The following is a 23,559-nucleotide window of genomic DNA, read 5'->3' as shown; positions in this document are numbered from 1 at the left end:
GTAGAGGCAGACTATAATTAAGTGGACATGCAAAAGTATCAAAGAAGGAGTTACTAGCTGTCTGCTTTATTTCGAAGTAAGCTATAGATAAATGCAATTTAATTCTAAATCCTACCTGGTAGCATTTAGGCAGAAGATCTTTGCTAGCTGCTGGAAGTACAGCAAGAAGCTGTTCAAATGGCATGAAAGGTTTTCCCAGTTCAAATTTGATTTTGAGTTCGCTGATGTTGCGAATATCTGACAGATAAGGTGCATAATGATAAGGATAATACCTGCAGGAAAAAAACTTCTTAAGTTACCCGATTATAGCACAGCAGTGTTCACATGTCAGAAACAAAGAGAACTACAGTAAATGTTCCCAGCATACAAGATGAAATATCACTCAATCTTTAAGCAATTTCTCATTTGACAATTTTTCTTACCAGCTCCATGATTGAACTCCATGGTAATAATAATGCAAAATCCATTGTATTGCCTGGACGTAACATTCAGCTTGATCAGCCAAGAAGTCACTTAAAAGAAAACGGAAATATACTTACTAGTTTTTCTCATTTCCATGGGTATATAAAAACTACTTAGCCCCTTGTACATAGGGATGAAGACAGAGCATTTTGGGAAGCTAGTAAGACCATGGTTTTCTAGATTCATTTAATACTAATGGCTATTTTCTTTCTGTTCAGCAAATACTTGTTACAGAAAACTTGACTTGTAGCTCTTCTTGCATTAGTCAAAAGCATCACCACTGCAGGACACTGCCACGTGTTCTCTGCTACAGTGGATGAATATTCTGCCTTGTATTCGAAATCGGCAATGACTTGTCTTTGGTGTTTAAAAAGAAAATTAACAAAAGAAAAAAAGAAAGAAAAAAGCATACACTTACTCAGAAACTACTTCTACACCCATTTTAGTCATGTAGTACGTTCTTTTGTATTGCCTAAACTCAGTTTCAAACAGATCATCATCTTCTGGTTCATCTTCCAACACAGCTGAAGAGGAGTCATGAAAAAAGATAAATAAAAGGATTAACATTCACTTCTCTACTGCAATAAGGTTTGAGGACATTCAGTTTTGACATAATGCCTTAACTTTATTCCTCAATTCACAGTTATAGGTGCTCATACCTTCACTGTGCTGAAAGTAACATGAAACACTCAAACAGAATCTTTACCCTAAGAGAATCTGGAACCTTTTTTCTCCTTTAAAGATAGGCAATGCATTTTGTAGCCCAATTACAAGAGCAGAGAAGAGAATATAAACCATGAGAAAATAATTTAAGAAAGCATTACATTTCAAAATTTAGTCTTTTTTCAGCAACATCATCTTATATCGTAGAGTAATATTGATATATTTTTTTCCATTCAATTTCAAAACATGAGCAGAAGACATTTCCTACAAGTGGAATTATTTGAAAAACATAATCAACACAACCTGAAACCCCAAAGCCATATAAAAATCTGTTCATTTGTCCCCACCTATACAACAAAATACGTAGGCATACAATTATCAAAAACCTAATGTTATTGAAGATTTGCTAAGGCATTCCTTTAATTCATCATGGAAATACTAGTCCGGTAAGGAGCACTGCAAAAGCTTTAGCCCCGTTCCCTCTAACCATACGCCAGTGATGTGCAGTTCCATTTCCTGATGGCTGACTACGTAACTCTTTAATTTAGATGACTCTCATCTCTGACACAAAATTCTTACAGATCCTCCAAATCTATACACAAATTAAAAAGTTTTTTGTTATATGTATATAGAAAAGTTATTTGCACTTACTTTTGGGAGTCACTTCACCTTCGTTTTTTTCTAAAACAGCCAAACATATAGAATTTTCCTGACCCTATTAAGTGAATATTTGAGATAAAGTAAAAATTAAGGTTAATATGCACATACCTCATTCACAACCATATAATCTACAACTCAAAATGCTATAATCAAGATGTACAAATATTATTATTTTTTAGTATAAACCCCACTATACTTCCTTCTCTTAAAATCATTTTCCGTAGGCAATTACATCAGACAAAAAGACAGATCAAACAAAGGAGCAGTCTCAAATAAAACCTTAGCTACCTTTAAAAAAACCCTGAATATTTGTTTTCCAAAACACAACTATTTCCAGAACTGTGCAGTACACACATAAGCATTTTTACCTACATCATGCATTGTGCTACAGCACCAGTACACTGTCAGATTATTCATCAGTAATTTCTTAAGAGTTCAAATTATTTTTGTGGGGAAGTAAAGATACGAGAAATTGCAGTTTCGAGTCAAACAAGCCAAACACGCACTTCATTCTCACACTACACTGTCTTCTGCGTACAGCACTGAGTAGCTTTCAATAAGGAGAATCACTAAGTCAGCTCTCTTCCCCCGTAAGTGAGATACACAAGCTCCTGACTGTTGCTGCCATTCACAGGATCACTCACGATGGCTACCTAACACTACACAGCTGCTCCAAACTTGTGTGGCAAATAAGAGAACAACCACAAATAGAGCATATCTTATTAAAGGAAGAGCTAGTATCTTGCTCTTACAAACCACAAACTGTACTAAGGAACAGAGTAACGATCTACAGTGACAGGTTAAACGTGAAGGAATTTCTTGCTGCTATTCTATGCTCTGCGGAAGGCATATATTGAAGTGGAGGTGGTGGTAGGGAACATGACAGTGGGGCAGCATCAGGATACAGAGAAAGGTGCTCTTCCTTATTAATTAGTTATATGTAGAGAACTGCAAGTTTAATAACAAATCTAAGATAGCTCACACCAATGAAATTACTGTTTATCTGTTCATTGTCAAATAGTCGGCCAATACCAAGACATACATGAATGATCTACCAGAGTACCTGAAATACAGAAAGTTTCCAGCAGGCTATGTGCTGGAAGTAAAGCATAGCCAGCTTGACCCTAACTCTCCCAGAACTAAGTTTTGCTGCTGTTGACCAACAGATAAGTTGACATTGAGTTACGGATTTACAAGATTCCAAAAATCATGAAAACCTGACTTTGACTTAGCCATTTCACCACTCAACCACCAATGCAATACAATACAGGCAGTTACATTTTACTATCTTCCCTGATCTCAGAAAATCTCACCACAGAGGTTTATGTCATTTAATTTGTCTAAGGTGAGATTATTGATTTGCAAAAAGTAACATTTTCATTTCCAATATTGTGCATGTAGAATACTAACCTTTTGTTTCTTTTGTTTATTTTTTCTGGCTTCCTCTGCTGCAATACCAGCTGCCTCGTTGAGGTATTTATTGCCTACTTTACTTTCAAACCATTTTAGGTCTACAAAGACTTCACTGAAGTGTTCACGATCAAACTGTGCAGAAAGATTAAAGTTTAGAAATATCTGAGGGATGCCAAATTTACAGTGCTAAATTAACAATGTCTTTTTGTATGTGCGTTAGATTACATCTAGAGTTATTCATACATAAACATTTTGTCCTAGAGCTACAAATAAACTCATAAATTAAAGTTAAAAAAATCTTTTTTCTTAGCAATGCATAACATATACCCACGCCATAATTTGTTTTCTTTCAGTTTCCACACTTCACTATCAACTCTAGAAATAACAGATGTATATAGAATATAGTCTGGTATCACACACACATTACTTTCATAGTTCTACCCAAGTAACAGAAGACAAGGCTGAAGCAGGGACAGCAGATTAACTTCCTCATTCCAAGTTCAGCAGAAGACAGACCTTTCAATTTCTATATGGCCTATACCTTTTCTCATGTCTAGGATGGATTACTGCAGTGGCACTTGACAGAACTGCCTCCTGCATGCCAGTTAGTTCACAAAGGATGCTGATGCCTGCCTCTGAGAGATGCTAATGCTTCGTTCCACTTAACTAGTGATCTTCATGAAAAACCTGCAAAAAATATTGCTCTCCAAGATCTTCAGACATAGCTTACCCCACAAGAAACTGACCAGCAGGGGAAGTGAAGAATATTGCTGCCTGCAGCACACTTTCCCCAGTACTGCTGCTCATTATTCAATGAGCATCGAGGACCATGATTCTACTGAGCAGTCCTCATTGACTTAAGTACTAAAAGATGCTGGCTAAAGCACAGGTCAAACATTTCAATCTTTTATGTTATGATAAGATCAGACAACAACTGATCTAAATTCATCAGTTAAGTAATAAAACAGCTGATTGAACCACTTGTAAAACACAGTTATTTAACAGCCCATTAAAACTAAAGCATGGTTTATTTTAGGGCACTATATTGAGGTTATATTCAACAAACTATATCATTCTATACAGTACAATTTTGAAGGTACTTACATCTGACAATCTTGCGAGATATTTCTCAAAGCGTTTTAAATTCAGATGCCCATTTTCATTAATGTAACCTATTGGGAAAATAAAGTATGTTTTCCAAATTAACAATTTAACCATTTTAAAATTTCAATCTAAATGCCCCACAGGTAATAGAATGTAATCTTGCTAGCTGTCTGAAGAAAGTGTAATAAATGCTAAACATTCTAACATGGCTAAAAGGGTCAATAAATATTAACGCAGGAATGTTAACGTTTCTAATTTCCACAACTGAACTTAGTGTTCTTACCTCCCAGTTCCGGCAAGATAGCCATGTATGTTCTATAAAGTAGCGGCAGTGCATCATGATTAATGTGTAAATGAGGTAGATGAGGAATAAAATCATTTCCTACAAGGAAACCCATTAAGATCCAATCATCTATTATCCTTTCAATATCATATTCAAAGGAAATCTTATCCTGGAGGTGGGAAGAGAAAAACACAGGAGTATAATTTTTATTATCATGTTTGTATAAACAGACTTCACACATTTTTTAAATCACAGATCCATTAGAACTTACTTTTACTGGTGAAAATTCATAATCAATGTATTCTCTCATCAATGACAAGTGCAGTAAATGAAACGTTGTTTCCTCTGGTGCACATGCTCTATAAATTATTCAAAACAATAAGTTAATTATTTATAAAAACACTTTTAACATGAATATTTAATAATTTGAAGGTTACCTAAAACCAAATAATCTTACTAGGATTGTATCTTTGCAGAAGAAATAGCAAAATAGCATACAAACATGTCTTTGAATCTATTTTAGGATTCATCTGGTTCAAGTCTATAAAGTTTTGCAGTAGTCTTCTGATGTTTCTGTGTCATATGGAAAACAGCTAACTTAGAGAAAGCAGGGCATCTTTGTGGAGTTCCATGTTGCATTAACTATTTCCTAAGTAATTATCCCATTGTCCAAAAAAGGGACCACTTAACCTAATGCTGCACCAAATCCAACAAATTTTAAGGTATTTTAGAACTAGTCTGGGTACACAGAGAGTACACAGATTCATGTCTAAATGGGCTGGGTTACATTTGCAGTCATTTAAAATGCTTCATGTAAAAAAAAAGAATATGCTCAAATTGAAAATATGCTCCATATGTATTATCTAGTGGCTTCAGCACAGCACACAAAAAAAGACAAACCTACTGTTTGCTTATGGCATAGATTAGTCAACATATATTACGCCTTCTTTTCCTTTCTTCACTAAAATTACTTAATACCTAAGCCAACATTCGGCCAAAATCAGTTAATACCTACACCGAAAGATTAATGAGCTAAAGACTGATATATTTTAAATTCTTCATAAAGGACTATTTCACCTTGTGCATACCATAGCTAGCTGGGACCACCTCCAATGACAAACCAGCATAAACACCTGTGTATTCACAAATACACAGTAGATTCTGGCAAAAATCCTCTGAGGTAGATGTGTGCGATACACAAGCTTATATGAAGACTACTAAGACGAACTCTGAGCTACATTGGGCTGCACAGAACTTCAGACCCAATTCTGTCACTTTCTAAATGTAATTTTCGTATTGGTATTAAAAAACTTTGGCAAATCCAGATTATGCTCTAAGACTCTAGAGACATTTTGCCCCTTATTCTTCATTGCACTGGACTTGAAAATCCTGGTAAAACAAATCATCTCTCTCAGTCAAGAAATTGCTGACAGTTATTAACTTGGACGCATTTTTAGAATCTTCAAATTTGCAACTGTAAGTACTCATAAAGTGACAATATTGACAGAAGGCAATTCCTGTAGCTTCCAGAAGTAAATTCCTGTAATAAGCAGCATTATCCAGAAATCATAACAGGAACCAAATACAGAACAATGCTGGGGGGGGGGGAGTAAATAATGACACCTTGCCTTTTGATTTCATACTATATTTAATTAGCTCCTCAAAAAGTCATCACACTTTTATTTTATATTATTTTACTTTTTAAAAGGGAAAGCTGACATTTTTCTTTTCCTTAGTCTCTTATAAACGTTGCAATGTCACATACCAACACTACTAATAGAATGAGCATTAATGAAGTTGACTGTGGAAGACCGTGAAAATAACACTTATTTCTGATGTTTATCACATTGCCCTTGGCAACAAAAAGTTGTTTATTAGCAAAAAATGATGCACTTATCTAAACATTTATATGACTTATCACTGTATTATCAAAAACCCTTTTTGTATCAGAAAAGTCTATTTCTATCTCTTCCACCTTCTCCCTTTATCCACCAAATACATGCTTAAGGTCCTTCACAGAAGGAACCTAGCCACAGTAACAGTTACAAAATTAATTTGTCTATTACTTCAGAATAGCTCCACGTACCTACACAGTTCTGAACAAATTATCTTGTCCTAACTGATTACAGCCCACAAGTTAGCTCCTTCAAATGGGCAAATACAGAATAGGAGCATCCAGTCAGTCACTTTAAGAGAGTTTATTTTAGTAATTATCTTAGTAAATTTACTTATATCCACAAAACATCAGAGAAATAAATACATTTTTAAAAGTCAGTATCTGCATAAAACAACTATGGAGACAATGACAGTATAGCCTGGGCTGCTCCATTCATAAAATGAAGAAAGAACACCACACCAGTGCTCTACGGATTGTTTTTTTTTATAAGCTGTCCTGACAGCATACATTTTCTTCTATAAACTAATTCATATGCACAATTTAACAAGTTGATTTCTCGAATTTAATGGATTTTCTAACACTCAAAGAAACTAAGACTATTAATTCAGTATGCAATCAATAAAAAACCCTGTTTCAGTCACCCAGTATCTTTTGGATTTTATTTCATCATATATAAAATAAGAGTAAAGTTAAATCAGTTCACCTTTGAGATTTTTTACCACCAAATCTGACTTCTTCTCTTAAGAGCGCAAAGTGTGCCTCATGACTTGTTAATCCCAGCATAATCTATTACAAAGAGATAATAGAAAGGTCTTACTTCATTATCTTTTTTTAAACCGTTACTAAAGATTCGAGCAGTATCAAGAAATTTTGCTTTTCTGTTTCATTACAAATTCAAAAGCTTGCAGTAATGCAAAACTATGTGCTTGCTTAATAACATTTTAGAACCCTATGTGCTTAGGAAGACATCAAAAGACATACACACTTTATAAACTTCTGTTGTTTGTATTATTTTAATTGCACATACCAAGTCAGCATCTAAGCCATAGAGACAGTGTCTTGTGTTTGGATCGTGATGGGGCTTTGCTTTCTCTGATCTGATAAACTCCATAATTTTATGCTCACCTTCCCCTGGAGTCTGCAGACAAACGAAAAAATCCCAAATTAATCAGTAAGTACTTTTCTATAAAATATAAATGTATTTAAAATAAATTATTAATAAATACAATGACCTCATGGCCTGATAAGTAGACTGTTACTCCTTGCCAGGATTTGTCTGTGGAAATCTTCATATTTACAAAATATTTAAGATGCTCATGCAATCTAGCCATGAATTCAGTTCCTGGAAATAGAAATCCATGTTAAACACAAAGCTTTTCTCTAGTTATTCAAAATTCCATGTACATACCAAAGTATTAATGAAAAAACTCAATAAAAAAATTCTACAAGAAATGAAGGGGACAGCTGTTGGTTTTTTTCCTAAGAGGTTTCATTTTTTCCATAGCAATCTAAAAATTATTTAGAATGAAGCAATATTACAACCCTGCTACAAGTTATTAAGACTTCTGTTCTCAACTTGTGTGAGCCTTTATCAATTCTGTCCTTTTTTTTAAAAAAAAAAAAGCCTTAAAATAGGAAAATAGTACCAAAATACAGATGCAAAACCATAAATCTAAATACTTAAATTTAATGCTTAACAAATTGTCTTACCTGGTGTAATACAGTTGGAGTCAAATCTGGCTTCTGTAGGGAGAGTTTCTCCCTTTTCTAATGCCTTTCTTATTTTGTCCTCTGCCTCTTTTGCTGATCTAAAAGAAAACAGAGTTAGAGAGGGAGCAGACAAAGAATCATCATATTCAAATGTTAATATCCTAAGTAAAGCTTTACTGAAAAAAATACAAATAAATTGATTTTTTAGAAAGTGTTTAAGAAGAAAAAAAAAGGGGTTGAGGGGAAGAGAAATTTAACTCCTGAATAGAGTTTGAAACTTGTTTGTGATACAACTCGAACGCTTAAAAATAGCTTCCCCCTGCCCCTCAGTAATGATGATAGTGTCATAACCCAGATACAGTTAATATTTAGATTACCAAGATGATCATTCAATGTCTGATCACAATGAAAGCAAATTAATGTTGAAACATCAGGAATACTCAGGATCTAAACATCTGAAAATGCACCTCAGAATAATGGTAATGTAGTTAAACAAAGCCGCAAGTTTGGAATACCACAGAGACAGGAGAGGTGAACAAACAATTAGCACTAGTAAGAAAGAAAGAAACATCATCCTAGCCTTTCTTGGCCAAGGATTTTATAAACACTTTGAACCAGAGAAAGAGAAGCCACCAAGGTCTAAGATTTTTGTCCTCCTCTCAATTCCATTCCAGTTTTCCCTTTCTTAATCTCTTCCTCCTCTCAACCTTTTTTCCTTAAAAAAAAACCCACAAAACCAACCAAAACAGAATAAACCAAAACCCATCAAAAAACCTCAGTAGCTTCAAAACATCTTCTCTTGTCCCTTTCCCCCAGTTTGTTTCTGTCACATTTCACTCACCATCCCTGTACTGCCTGACTACTGGCGTTCTTTCCTCACAGCAGTCTTCAAAGAAGCTTCCACATCTCCCAAAACATTAATGTAATTCTTAACACTATGAAATCTACTTGCAGCTCTGTATTTGAGCTAGCTTGCTAACTGGTATCAAATGGAAACCAGAGTTTCATTAGAAACTTAAATTCTTCTGCGACTGTCAAAGAAAATTCTACAATAGTTACCAAAAAAGGTGTATCTATAATTGGCATTCACAAATACCAAAGACTCTCACAGGTTATGAAACCATCAGAGACATCTGTAAGAGCTCCACTTGCAGATCTATTTCACAGCAAATTTCACAGGAAAAAAGCTCCCCCCATCCCCAAGTCCTGCATACACAGAGAAAAATTTAAGTAGCAAGCAAACTTTCCTTTTTGGAATCCTGATTTTAAGTATTAAACTTTTACAGGTACTTACCCTCATTTAACTAAAAATTAAAGCTACTGTCAAAGGCACGACCACTCATAATATATTTTACTTTCACGGCATACATTTAAGGAAACGTGGTTTTTTAAGGAGTTTACTATCCTAAAGACAGAGCAAGTACAAATATTCTCACCGAAAACGTCTCCCACGCTGCTGATTCATTTTTGCTCTTGGAGCCACTCCATCAACTGCCATGAAGAAAACCTTCCTTGGTTTAATAATGCGAAACAGTACTTCCAAATAGTGAAAAATATCAGCAAAAATCTTATCTTCTGAGATTCTGAAGTGTACATCATCATCATTTGGATGTGAACACTGATGTATAATGCCATTCATGTCCAGATATAAGTTGTCAAATTCTGGAATCTACAAAAGCCACAGTTAGTACCCACTCAGTGATGGCAGCTGAAGCAACGCAATCCTTGCCCAAGGTGTGACTGGGCATAACGAACTCTGGAAACAAGCTGAGGTGGGAAGACCTCCTTGGAACTTACTGCACGCCAATGGGCTAAGAATATCTTGACTGGTTACAGGTTTGTCTGCACTTGCAATCCATTATGATGATTTTCCTAGTGAAGAAAGTCAGCTGAACAGATTCCTATCCTATTTCTGACTGTTTCCAGTACCTCAGGACTTCCGTCCCCTGGGCTCAGCCAATCTTCTACATTTGTATAAGGGAAAAGCAAATAAAAATCATGTTTTTCAGGATTTTTTTAATATCTCCACACATTTCACTGATTCAGTCCTGCATAGCTGTACTATAGACAACAAAATCTACAAAACTGAGTACAGTATGCAGTTTCCAACAGCCCTTCAAGAGCAAAGCCAGCTGAAGAAGCTTTAGGGCTCTCCCCCTGTTAACCAGCTCCTACCATGACCACTGCATGCTGCTTGTTTCTCTGTGCTAAGAGCCACCTGTGAGTTGAGAGTGGCAATTATCACCAAAAGCAGTAGAGTTACCAGTAATATCATTTTATTTCCCATGCTTTCTAAACGTAGTTGTTTTGTTTAGCTATCTGTTCTTCTAACAGCCTTATCTGTAGCATTCCAACCTCCTTTAAAAGAAAAAAACCTCCCCCCAATGTACACAAGCAACATATAGAGCACACTGTTAAAGGTATGAAGCAAAGGGGCCATTATCTAGCTTTTTGTTACCAAAACCCACCAAACATACACAAAAGCCACATATCTATTCTTTAATCTGCCAACATGACCATTCATAAAAATCCTACCAGCATTATAGCTGGAAAAAGGCTCTGCTAACTTTTTATCATTTCCCGTACTATTGCTACTGACATATCTTTACATAATTTTGAAAGGCATGTTATTTGAATTGTATTTATCATCCCAGATGCAAGAAAAACATAACACTGTTTCAGAAAGAGGAATGATGAAGAGAAGAAACAAGAGGCAGAATTGGGAAGCATCTCCAGTCACCTGCAATAACTAGTCTTCTACTATGCATAATGATCTTCAGTACAGCTAAATTCAGTAACCAAACTGCTCTCAACATACTCAAACACATCATCCACACAGGCACCACTTTTAGTTAAGAAGAGAACAAGGCATTGCACAGGCAGCATTCCAAAGACGCGAAAACTTAAGCTTTTATATGGAAGTAGCTTATATATGGAAAACATATGGCCTTTCAAGAAACACAGCTATAACACAAATTCAAAATAATGATGTGTTTTACATAGAAATTGCCTTTTGTTCTGGGCAGTTTTTTCTGTAATAGCAAACAAGAATCCTAATCCAAATGCTAGTACATGTCAGTCTGTATATTCAAGAGGTCTGGCAGAGGAAAGGAAGAATGAGAATACATGCAACTGCTGAGGCTTAACATAACAGATAACAATCTAGACATTTCCCTCTTCTATACAGAGTATCCTTGTAAACTAACAACATCACCTAGTTTTCTGACAGACTAACTACAGAGTAACATTAGCATACTTAAGGTTATGTTTTTTGGTTTTCTGAAGCATTCCATCTGCCTCCTCCCGCACACATCACGGGTACTACCCCCTGCTGCTATCCCCCCCCCCCCCCGCCGGGTTAGAGCAGACCCATGCTGACTCCTCTGTTGCTGCGGTGCAGTTCTTCAGACGTCTAAAGCTACCACCAATTTCAGCGAGCTGCCCAGGCTTTTAACAAAAGAGCTGAAAAGCCAGCATACGCTGCTGCCACCTTGCTACACAGACCACATCAGACAACGTACTGAAATTCAACAAACCATAAGCAAAAACCTAAGTTTTCAAAACTGCTCTGAAACCAGAAAGGTAGGTCAAACATCCACGTTTGGAATCACTGGAGCAGGGCACCTCAGATACATTGATACAACTATTTAATCTTTTCAAATGTTATCTGTTTAGGATAAACGTGTTAACACTCAAACAGGTCTTCTTCAATCATCACCCAACTTGCCTAAGAACTTCCTTTCCCAGACTATAAAGCCACATCCATAACGACAGTTGTTAATGAAAAGTTAAGAGCTTGTACTTACCAGGTACCAAACGCAATTTCCCTGAAAACAAGACTGTTTTGCCTGACTGCTAAAGCAGTATTTGTGCCTTTCCTTTTCCAGGCTTTAACACACTCCTCGGTTTACTACTAATACAAACCGTCCGACGCAAGCGACAACAAGGAAACGCAGCAGGGCTGTAAAACCTGTCCCTCGCCATTACCGTGCCACGGGCCCCAGCAGCTGTACCTTTCCCGAGCCCGGTGAGGGGGAAGCCCCCACCGCTGCTGCCCGGGGCGAGGGGGGGGGGGGGGGGGTGGGGGTGGGGGTGGCGAGGGGCCGCCGAGGGCGCAGGGCCAGTGGCAGGCGGGCAACCAAAACCGAAAGGAGGAAGCCCAGTGGCGGGCCACCACCACGGCAGGGAAACGCTCGGGCTGGGCGCTTTCCCTCGTGGTTCGGCTCGGGGGCTTCTGAAAACGCTGCCTGCACGTAAGGAGGAGCGGGCATACCTGCGCCGCTGAGCCCAGCCGCGGCCGCCCGGCACCGCCGCGCACTAACGGCAGCCTCGGCTCGGCCGCTCAGGCTCGCAGGGGCTCCGCAGCCTCAGCCACTTCCCAGCGGCTGCACACCGCCATCCCGCGACTTTCGGTCGCTCCGAACGGCGGGGCTCGCCGAGGGGCAGCCGGAGGCACCGCCGCCCGCCCCGCGTCGACACGTCCCTCAGCGAGCCAGCCCCGGCCCCGAGTCAGCCCCCCGGGCCCGCTCCCCCGCCCCGCCGAGGGGCCAGCCCGGACCCTCCCTGCTCCGTCCCGGCGCGGAGCGGGGCCGGGGCCTCGGCAGGCAGCGGCGCTCCGCTCCCAGCTTACCTGATGCTCCTTCAGCACCTGGCTGAGGCAGGGGGTACCGCTCCGAAATCCACCGGTAGAACTTGGGGACCCCCATGGCCACCGCTCCCGCCGCCCTCACAGCCCCGCCGGACCCAAACAACCGCGGGCCGCGCTCCGCCCTCCTTCCGGCGCGCCGTACTGACAGCCGGGCCGCCCGCGCCATAGAGCGCCGCGCAGAGCGCCCCGCGCCGACCATAGAGAGCGGCGGGCAGGGCAGAGCGGCGCGGAGCGCGGGAAGCGTCGCCCCTGCGGCCCACACAGGGACCCCCACGGCGGGCGGCGGCGCCAGGGCCTGTGACAGCGGCCAGCAGCTCCCTTGGCGGTACCAGGTGCAACAGTTCCTGCGAGGTTCCATTCGCTCGGTAGTGTAACAGTTATGGTAAAGCCTGTGAGGGGTAGCATAACCCCAGCAGTCACACATCACAACAGAAAAGATCACAGGAGGTTGCAAAGATCAGACGTAGAAAAATCTTCACATTCATGAGGCACTACCAACACTTTTAGATGACCCACCAGTTCCCCAAAGAAACAAAACCGACTGTAACTAGTTGTAAACCCATTGCTTAAATTCACTCTCCAACACCACTGGAGCTCAGCTGAATTGTGTCTCATGACACAGCATCACAGCAATGAACATCTAATAGCATGGTTTGTCTTTCAGAATAGCAGAAAAAGTACTGGATAAAAATTGTAATTATACCCTGCTCTAAAAGTATAATTTTTCCTTATCTCCCTCCTCAGTTCCCTACAACTTGGGTGTACAGAGAAGCAACCATCAGGGTCAGTCAGTCAGTGTAGGTCAGGCCCCCTCCTGGCCACTCAAAACACTTTTTCTTAAGTGGAATCAATTTCAGATACGAATTGACTAGAATGGAAAAACAGTATAGCCATGCTTTTTACAAGGGAGGGAAGAGGGAGCCTGTCTGGACCTCCCAGGAGCCTCAATCTATGTTTAAGTCACAGAGACTATACCCTGCCTGCTGCACTGGTGTCACAGCCCCACTGACAGGGTCTTCTGACTCACAGCTTTGTGTCATTTCCTTCAGGAGCGTTTCTTGGCACCGCAGGCAAGGGCTAAGGAAACAGTTTCAGAACACTAACACTTCATCAGCTTCTTCATGGTAAGATTAAGATCCCAAATGCTTTTCTAGACATAGCCAGACCATATGGAAGAAAGTCAAAGGAAATCAAAATTAAATGTCTACTGCTGCTAGACAGCCCTTCTGAACTGCAATTAGAAAAAAGTTGTAAGAACCACTTCACATGATATCAGTATAAAACTTTAATGTTGTCAGATTTTGTCATCTACAAATCAGCTGAATGAGAAAAATCTTTCAAAAACATACAGTACTTCATAGAGTACATTCTTTCAACATGAAAAAATTTCATATGGTCAGAGTAAGAAACTTGCAGAGACTTGCACAGTCTAATTTTTAAGCAGTGGTTACGTATTGTCTTCTGTTTGTATACAAAACTTAAGCAGTAACACCTCACAGATCCGCAAGTGTACGTATAACATACCCGCATATTTGTATACTTGCATATTTGTGTAATTTTACATAGATTTCGGATTGATCATAAGACTGTTCTGCTGCTCACTATCAGAAATTAACAGAAGCAACCAGTTATCACTGATTAATACCTTGTCAAGAATATTATAGCTACATCACTTGTGAATGATATTCCAAGGTGAACAGATTTCACATATATGGAGCCCAGCCCATATACATCTGGCAGAGCAGATTGTCATCACTTGCTTCTTGAATGAGGTAATGAACATGCCCTTCAATAGATAAGGGTAGTCCTTTTATCCTGTTTCTAGTCTTAATGACACCTTGCAGCCGTTGTTCTATATCAAGGACATGGGTTTTGGCCTGTAAACAAAGAAAAAAAAAATACTGCTACTAATCCTGAACTTCCACTTCTTAAAATAAAAAAGTATTTATTAGGATCAGTTTGAAACCTGTATGCTAATTTAATAGAAAACAAAAGTGTCTACACCAGTGACTTTGAAAATAAAGGATACTCACTTTTTAAAATAATTCATTACAATACATAAATTATTGCCTTACATTTTTACAGGTAAAATTTACCAGAAGACTGAAAAAGCTATGCAAATGTATTTGAAAGCATTAGAATGCTTTATTTCATACAATTACTTTCAAATAAATGGAAAATTTTCCCACCCTTATTCTCATAGTTCTGGATAAAATTAAAGAAAGTATCTAGTCTGGAAAATTTAGGCCAAAATTATAAGCAACTAAAAATGAAGATGAGTAACTCAAAATGAGCTGGTTTAAGGCCCACTTGAGTAGCTAGTTCTACCAGTTACACATTTTCTTTTAAAGCTTAAGCATAACATTGGCACCTACCCAGAAAATACAGTTAATATATGCAGCTATGTGGGTGGTCCTGTAACTATAAGAAAGGTTATGTAGACACAGCCTGGTTAGTAGTTGTTTGAAGACCAGGAGATTTTCTGTGCTCTAATAGCTCAGTTCAGTTCTTTGTTGTAATATAGCCTCAGTACTGTAGTTTGTCCTTAACTTAGTTGGCATGTTTACCAGTGCTCCTTAAGTTTTATCTGCTATTACACATATTTATTTTCACTAAATATTCCTTTTAAAGCAAAAAGAGACAAGTCAGATTTTCTGCAAAGGGCAAAGAGAATAAATATTATAGCTTGTACAAGCTGTATTTTGGATGAACAATATCGTGTTTATCAGCAGCTACAAAAGAAACAGTACATATGAAATCCTGATTTTAATCAAGTATTCCTTGACGTGTAACCAGGCATGTATTTATTCAGTAATAAGCATCCACTCATAAAAAGCACAAAAATATGCGTGGCAAGAACTCCAGATGTTACCATCACTATAAATGTGGAGGACTGTGCAACAGTCAGAGTGAGAGGTAGCAAAAGCCTTGCCTATTCTACTGCTTCTGTTGATGTTTTCCTTGATTTAGTAACACTAAATTACAGGCTGTATTTTGTTGCGTGCTTTAATAGATAAATTCCACTTTCCATCAATAAAATAGTCTCTTTATGGATAAAAGTTATGAACACAGAGATAATCAAGAAGAAATAACCAGAAGAATTTTTAAATTAAAGAAAAAACAAGACCATTAAGATTTCAGTTAGGAAATATTGAACTTGCAACCATAATGGACATTTGACATTTGGATACTTTATATACGTTTTAAACTAACCTTTTCATTGACAATTTCTCCAGTTTCGTTCACCTGTGCTTTTGTATTCCCTTTAACAGGTTTACTCCATTCCACAAGAGGATCGTGGATAAAAGTCTTTAAGACACTAAGTAAATAAAAAATAAAAAAAGGATAAGATACATATAATACATTTAAATTTCAAAGCAAGGGCACTGATGGGAGTCTAAAGTTAGCAGTGAGTATTTATCATCTCTGTTTATATTTAACTGCATGCCACAGTAAGACTGAGCTGCATAACAGGCATATGCTGGGACTGGCATATTCACCAGCAGTTACTGTTTAAGATGTTTAGACTACAGACAGCTTTTGCAGAGTTTGTAACAAACCCAGTTGCCATACCTCATTAGAGGCTCCCTTTGATCACGCATAAGCCTCATTGTGACTTCACAAGCTCTTCGGAAGAGACCTTCTGTTCCCATTGGACCCATTCCATTAACCATGTTGTGAGTGAGACGAAAAGGAACGATTTCCGGAACTTCAAAAGTTTCTCCCTTTACATTGATAAAAAAAGGGTATGCCCCAAGCATTTTAAGCATTATTAAAATAAAGGGTAACTTCTGCCTTGTTTTTAGTGGTTTTCCCCTATCTTCGCCAGTGGCAGTTTCCTAGCTGACAAGAGATATTTGCTCAGATCACAGCCCTCCTCAGCCGTTAAAGGGAAGTTACAGTGAAAAAGGATACCAATGTCCAAAGAACATCTTATTCCCTGTTTTAATACAATAATACAGGGTATAAAAATTCGCTGTATATAAATTGCTGCTCTGTAGTCTCATGCAAAATGCTAACTTTTCTTTTATAATATGCAAATTAGCTTAAAAACAATTGTATCTTTTAATTACAGGTTATGTAGGAGAATTCATATTTACTGAAAATAAAGCAGAAGAAATAAACTAACTATATCTCTACCTCACTTATTTGAATTAACAAGGGCACATGTCCCACACCAAAAGCATCTTTCAACAGAAACACCAAAACTCCAAATCCCACCCTGACCACAATTTCTGCTATTTTAACAGAACCATTGGAAATTTTGTGCCGAATTTGTATGAGAGGAAAGAAAACACTCACAAAACTCTTCACAGCAGCAGAATTCTCAATATAGCAATTACAGCTTGCTTTGAAGGGTGCTAGTAAAGACAGAGGAGTCACAAAATACAAACACTTTAAAATGTGGGCTATTTCAGTGTATCCATATGAGCTCATCTGATAGTGGCTAAATCAAAAAGCTGGCTTTCATTAATGCAGTACACAGGACAATTGCATACTCTTCAAATATCCCAGACTGTGTGTTGGGTATAAATAAGAGACAAATGAGAGAGACAACACAACAGATATATTAACATAAAAAAAAAAAAAAAAAAAAGGTGGGAAAACCCCCAAACAGTAGACATTTGTAATTTACATGCATGTAAAAATAAACAGCAAGCACAGCAAGTGGCATTTCTCACCTTATTAAAAAGGCAGTTGAAATCCACATGCACACATTCACCCGTCAAAGAATCAAACAGGATATTTTCACCATGACGGTCTCCTAGACCAAGTATGTAACCTACCATTGACATAACTGCAACAGAACGACAATAGGCTGACCTACTGTTGTACCTGTGGAAATAAGAATCAGATATGCATGTCTGAAGTCACATCCTTGGGTTACTTGTCCTTTTCAGTAGTACCATTAATGTTTAGTGAAATACACAAAGAAGATATCCTTGAGCTAGCCCAATCCCAGTTACTCACCATGAAGTAGGATCAGGAAACGTTCTAAGAAACCATTCATGAAAGACAGGAGGATGACGAGGCAGAAGGACTTCCTTGAACATTTTCAGCTTTTCAGACAAAGGCGCTGACTTTGGAAGCATATGCTGACGCAGTTCTTTTCCAGTCATATAGATACCTGTAATACACCTCAATTAAGTAAAAGAAATCCCCAAATAAAGCCTTGTAAGTACTATTACAATATAATATTTTAGAGAAGATAAAACGTCTCCATAAAGTTGAAATAAATGAACAAATGGAAAATAACCCATAGAACACGGTGGTGAGGTACTGGAAAGTAAATTAAAAAAATCATAATGTTAAAAGAAGACCTGGAAACAACCCACCAGTTTTACTGGTTGCCATGGGGTGGAGTCAGAGGAACACACAAACACAAAAAACTCCAACAAACCCACAACACCCTCATAAAGCCATTCATTATATTCAGTTGAGATATTTCAAGTTCCAAACTCCTTGATGTCTGCATACATACAGATAACGTGTTAAATTTCCCCTCCAAATTTTACCGCACTAACCAGGAAGTTGCTTTGTTAACAAGAAGTCAAAAATCTCATCTTTTCCCTCTAAAATTGCTGTACCCTCAACCTTGAGTCAATGCTAAATTATCTCTGTTATCTCACACAAATGTAACAGAAATGAAAAACAACAGATCAAATCTAAAGAAAAAGTCCATACTCTTCTATTTTTCACTGCTGCACATACATTCCCATGCTGCTGGCACCACTGCTGAAATGATTTGCATCATTGCATAAAAGAATACATTAAAATGATTGTGTTATCAGTTCTCTTAAGGACCTTGTTTATTGCAAGCACCAATTTTCTTCCATTTAAAAGTATAAGTCTACCACACATCTGAATAATAATATCTTGCATATAATTAAAAACACACATGAATGCATCGCTAGAATTTAGTCTGATCCTTGCTGTTGGTCTCATTTACTAATTAATATAAAAGCTCTTTAAAAAAAATAAAATGAAGTATCACTATAGTCTAATATATTTATTTACCTTTCTCCTTATAAAGTTTTATCAGGATATTTCTAAAACCAGCAGTATTGTTCACCCATTCAATTATGCCACATTCATCATTTAATGGAATAACTGCATAGGTTCGAATATGGAGCTCTCGCCTACGTGATTCCGCATCTTTTCTTAAGCACTATTCACAAAAGAAAAATTAGATTAACAGATAACATGGACATGATCAAAATATATCAATAAAATTAACCATTCTATGTATATCTTTTTCCAATGACATAATCTAGAATTTAAAATTCTAAGCCTTGCCGTCCACACTATTAATGCTGTCAAAAGGTCAAATGCAAGCAAAATGTGCACCTGTTCTCCAAATTAAATTAAAAAAAGAGAATTACACAATAAAGTCTAACTGCATAACTTGTGCATGGCTTAAATCCTTAAAACCATTATTTGAAATAAGTTGTTTAGTATTTCAGAGATGCCATCATTTGCTTTAACCTCATAGAAAACATGGTACCTTAACCTTGAGCATATTGCCAAGAAGCAAAACACAACTAAAATAGGTATAGCAACACTTATAGTATGAAAAGATAAATTTACCTATTTCTCATTAAAAATATTAGAAAATCCTGAATAAGAAATATGAAGCATGACAGCAGAATGTTTGCAGTTATTTACTGTAAATAATCTTTCCTGTATATTTTTTCTGGAATAAGCAATCCCTTATTATCAATTGCTACTGATTTCTGCCGAAATAAGGTATTTTGCAAGTTTACTTCCCTTCCAGTAAGCTTTATCTCAAGGTAAGTTGGTTGTGGCTTTTTGTTCAATATTCAGCATTTTATTCTGCTCAATAAACATAATGCAACTGATTGTCTAACTCATCAAACCTTATTAATAAGGGAGTTGAATTCCATGAGCCGACAGTCTTTTCTTAGATCGTCTTTTGGCTTACACATCATAATGTAAGATTTCCCATCTGAACCTTTTAAGGTGATCTTTTTTGGCTTTTGAAGTGAGGCAAGAATTTCCACCTAAGGAAAAAATGAAATTCTTTATTAACACATGTATCAGGTCATACAAAACAAAGTGTCTAACTGTAATAAACCACTGCAACCAATCACATTAGCACTTCCATGGTGTTACACCACGTTAACCACAGGCCATATCTTCATCTAAATACCAAGAGGGCATATCTGTCTCAGGTTGTCATGACAGAAGCCACTCAAGTTTCCACGAAAGTAATTACAAAGTCCACTCCTCCATTTCTAGGGAACCAAAATATATTTGCAGCTACATTTGTTGAACATGAAGATTAAAATGAGGTGCCAGCCAGAGGCTTACCGCATCGTCAAAGCCTGCAATGTAGGCCCACCGTCCAGGAAAAGGTTCATGGTTAGTATGTGTACCAGGAGTTGAAGGAAGAGTTGGTATCATTACAGATTGTAAGGGAATGAGAATTTCACTAAATGTCTGCTCTTCCACTAATCTCTTAAGTGCTCTGAAATGAATATTCATACTTAATGTTGAGCTGTTTCCATCAACCTTGAAAAGAAATATTCAAAATTTAACAATAAACACTCAAAATATTACTGTTTTTACTACTCATATCAACTAACAAATAGAATAGAGTAACAAATGCTTATAGTAAGAAGAAAAATGGCTAATTACATATCAAATTAAATGGGAGTGGTCAAAAGTAAATATATCTGGCCATTATGGCACATGAATTTTTCACTCTGAATGTAAATACAGAATAATGAAATATTTATTTTTACCTTTATTATCAAGTGCATTTGTTCATGAAAACACAACCAGCCTATTTTTACATTAAAACTCTGTGAAAGTTACTGGCCAAGAATCATACATGAAAGCACCGAATAATGTAAAGCCCATGCACTGTGAAATGTACCATTAGGTACTGAAATATTTTAAAGTGTGCTCAATGTCTAGCTATTTTCTACTCTTCTGAATATTTTTATTAAGTAAAAAGTAAAATCTTTTACAAGTTAAGATGCAATGATGTAATGAATTGGCTAATGAAAGCTATCAGAAGAAGCTTTTTCTATAACATTTCTGAATAATCCTATTACATGCATTAATTGGTTTATGTTTTTAATTACCGGTTTGTTGCATAGTTCTAACAGCCTATCTGTAAGGCGTGTTGCATCTCCAATAAATTTTCCTAAAGATTCCTTCATGTGGATGGCTTTGTTTAGAATTTCCTTGCATCTATTGACACGCATAGGGTAAGAAGACTGAAAAAAGAGCAAAGTTAACATTTATTAAAACAACAGTCAAATCCATTAAAGAATCCAAACACCCACACCCTCCCAGTAATTTATATACTCTACTATCTACTATATTAATATACTCTAGTATCTACTATCTGGAGAAGGAAGTTCTCCAACCAAAATTTGGGACCTGAACAAGTACTCAAGTGGTACGGTTGGGGTGTGTGTCTGTGTGTGGGGGTATTATCTTTACGAAACCATTCTTGGGAGTCCCACAACATAAAAGCCAATATTCAAGAATATGCTAGTGATCTGAATGTTATTTCACCAGCCTTAAAGAAATAGTATGCACGATGCTTTCTAATTTGCTTTGGAACAACCCTACTACCAGTTAAGTATTAGGACTAAGTGGTACGTCTATCTCATTTTAATGAAGGCATAGAGTTGATTATAAAACTGGAAGTACTTTTACAATATTAAAACCAACAAAATCTGTTGTCCATAGCCACCCAATTCATTTGTTTTTCAAATTTCCTTTCCTAATACATCATGCAAATCAGGACGCATGTTAGCAACCTAATTTGAAACATTTTAACTGTAATATCTGAACTTTAGATTACAATAAAATCTTTTGCAGTGACAACATTGATACCCTGTTCCACAACACTGTATCACAGCAATGGAAACTCTCCATTCCTTATCATCTTTAAGTAAAATAGGGTATAGTGACATTTCTCTCTGATGAAAATAGTTTTACAAACGTAATAACAGGTGTAGCTATACTTATCAAGATACCTTGGACACAGCAGTCATCATCCACATTGCTTGCTGTGGATAGGCTAAAAATACTTTAGCAACAATCACCATCAGAACTGCGAAGACTTCATCATGAGAATGGCAGATTCGGGAGATTAACTGAGAAAAAGCTGTCAGAAACTGGTAGGGTGCCAGGTGATTTGTGTGCTCTGTAATCACCTTATTTATTTTAGATAAATCATTTTTCATTTGAACACGTTCTGAACGACTAGCTGAAAAACACAAGAGGACAAGATTATGCTCCCTTTTTTCCCCCATCTGAAATGCAATTTAAATCACAGCCACACAAACATATTTTGTTGGTAATTTTCATAAGCAAAAAAAAACCCCACCAAAGGCAGCAAAAGAAAAGCTCCTACTGTAACGTTCTTTTTAACGTAATATACAATGACAATACATATGCTATTTAACTAATCAGAATAACAGGAAATAAGCACAGACAACAGGGACATATACAGACAATATCAGAAAAGCTCTCCTTACACCTTCAAAATAAAACATTATCATTCCTCCAAAATGATGCAATGGCATAGAACAAAACAAAAACACTCCATGTATTTCTCTGGTAAAAGAACTCCAATGATCTTTAGTGGAGCGAAAATAAAGAAAACCTTTACAAGGGATGAAACTAGCACATCTGCTCCTATCTCCATGCCTGCCCCTGAGGGCCCAGCATGAGCTGCACATCGACAACACAAAAAGCAGCATCTCATGTGCCTGCAGCTAAATTCAGTTGACCTAAGTGTACAGAACCAGGTCAAGATCAAGAAGCCACAACTATCTGCTTCACTCTAGACATGCAGGCAATGTTTGCAATTCTCATTTGTACAGAAGTATCTCCCACCCAAAATGCATCTATGATAGTAGTTTCAAATGCCTTGATGCTGCCTACAGGATTCCTGCCCCCACCCCCCCATTTAAATTTCAGCAAAATTCTTTCATCAACTGGAAGCAAGACACTGGAAAAAAGCCTCAAAGCCTAACACCTTACCGTAGCAGGTGCATACAAAACCACTACTCATTACTCATGAAGCATTTTAGGAGAGGTGACTGGTGACATTAAGGATTTTCCCTAAACCTGTTCATTGACTTAAACTACCTGAGAAGCAATGTTATCTCATTATGTATTTTTAAAAAAGGGTTAATTAAAATAATTAATAATCCCTTGCATATTAACATCCTGTAATTTAAAATAATAGCAGTATTTTCTTGTTTCCATATAACCACAGGCAATAAAGCTAAACAAAGAACTGTAAGTATACTTCACCGCTCTTTCTATCATATACTCAAAAGTATGGCACAGGAAGTATGTACTAGAAAAAAAAGTTCTACCTTTATCACATTCATATGCTTTTGCTCCAAAGTCCAGCCATAAAGATAGCATTCTTGGCATTGACTGATAGATGAATTGGTTTCCATACTGCAGAGACCTGTGATTACATGTTGAAATGACAGCATGTTAATGATATACATTAGAAACACTACAAATTTTACATCCTAAATTCTTTCACATTCCATTCTGGACTTTAGAAATTTATGTTCATGATTTTAATCCATCTGTAACAGCTAAAGCTTACTAAACAAAGCTTTGTTTTTAGTAATCAAAACTGCAGATAAAATAATTGTCTTGCACAAAACAGAAAATTGCTTAGCCAGAAGTAAAATTAATTAGGTATGAAAA

The 23,559-nt window shown here is 37.3% G+C and overlaps 2 protein-coding genes across 4 annotated transcripts in view; both read right to left on the bottom strand.

The window, feature by feature from the left end:
* XRN1 (5'-3' exoribonuclease 1) overlaps window positions 1-12,913 on the bottom strand; it is a 35,509-nt gene extending 22,596 nt beyond the window's left edge. Inside the window, 15 exon segments of the mRNA XM_056357992.1 lie at window positions 116-272; window positions 423-512; window positions 881-986; window positions 1,777-1,840; window positions 3,196-3,330; window positions 4,303-4,370; window positions 4,586-4,754; window positions 4,857-4,944; window positions 7,186-7,268; window positions 7,510-7,620; window positions 7,715-7,824; window positions 8,193-8,290; window positions 9,629-9,861; window positions 12,823-12,855; window positions 12,857-12,913. Coding sequence (XP_056213967.1) covers window positions 116-272; window positions 423-512; window positions 881-986; window positions 1,777-1,840; window positions 3,196-3,330; window positions 4,303-4,370; window positions 4,586-4,754; window positions 4,857-4,944; window positions 7,186-7,268; window positions 7,510-7,620; window positions 7,715-7,824; window positions 8,193-8,290; window positions 9,629-9,861; window positions 12,823-12,855; window positions 12,857-12,898 — 1,587 coding nt within the window. The 5' untranslated portion in view covers window positions 12,899-12,913.
* Window positions 12,914-14,107: 1,194 nt separating this feature from the next.
* ATR (ATR serine/threonine kinase) overlaps window positions 14,108-23,559 on the bottom strand; it is a 42,689-nt gene continuing 33,237 nt past the window's right edge. For all 3 annotated transcript variants that reach the window (XM_056358437.1, XM_056358438.1, XM_056358439.1), the window contains 11 exons: window positions 23,211-23,308; window positions 21,858-22,090; window positions 20,952-21,086; window positions 20,173-20,373; window positions 19,719-19,862; window positions 18,859-19,009; window positions 17,812-17,968; window positions 17,523-17,676; window positions 16,414-16,565; window positions 16,054-16,159; window positions 14,108-14,717 (listed from right to left, as the gene is read on the bottom strand). In XM_056358437.1, coding sequence (XP_056214412.1) covers window positions 14,544-14,717; window positions 16,054-16,159; window positions 16,414-16,565; window positions 17,523-17,676; window positions 17,812-17,968; window positions 18,859-19,009; window positions 19,719-19,862; window positions 20,173-20,373; window positions 20,952-21,086; window positions 21,858-22,090; window positions 23,211-23,308 — 1,705 coding nt within the window. In that variant the 3' untranslated portion in view covers window positions 14,108-14,543. The remainder of the gene's footprint in view (window positions 14,718-16,053; window positions 16,160-16,413; window positions 16,566-17,522; window positions 17,677-17,811; window positions 17,969-18,858; window positions 19,010-19,718; window positions 19,863-20,172; window positions 20,374-20,951; window positions 21,087-21,857; window positions 22,091-23,210; window positions 23,309-23,559) is intronic.

The sequence above is a fragment of the Falco biarmicus genome, chromosome 13 (assembly GCF_023638135.1).
Source record: "Falco biarmicus isolate bFalBia1 chromosome 13, bFalBia1.pri, whole genome shotgun sequence".
Taxonomy (NCBI): domain Eukaryota; kingdom Metazoa; phylum Chordata; class Aves; order Falconiformes; family Falconidae; genus Falco; species Falco biarmicus.
Note: the sequence above shows the minus strand (reverse complement) of the source record. Positions and strands in the feature narration are given on the sequence as shown.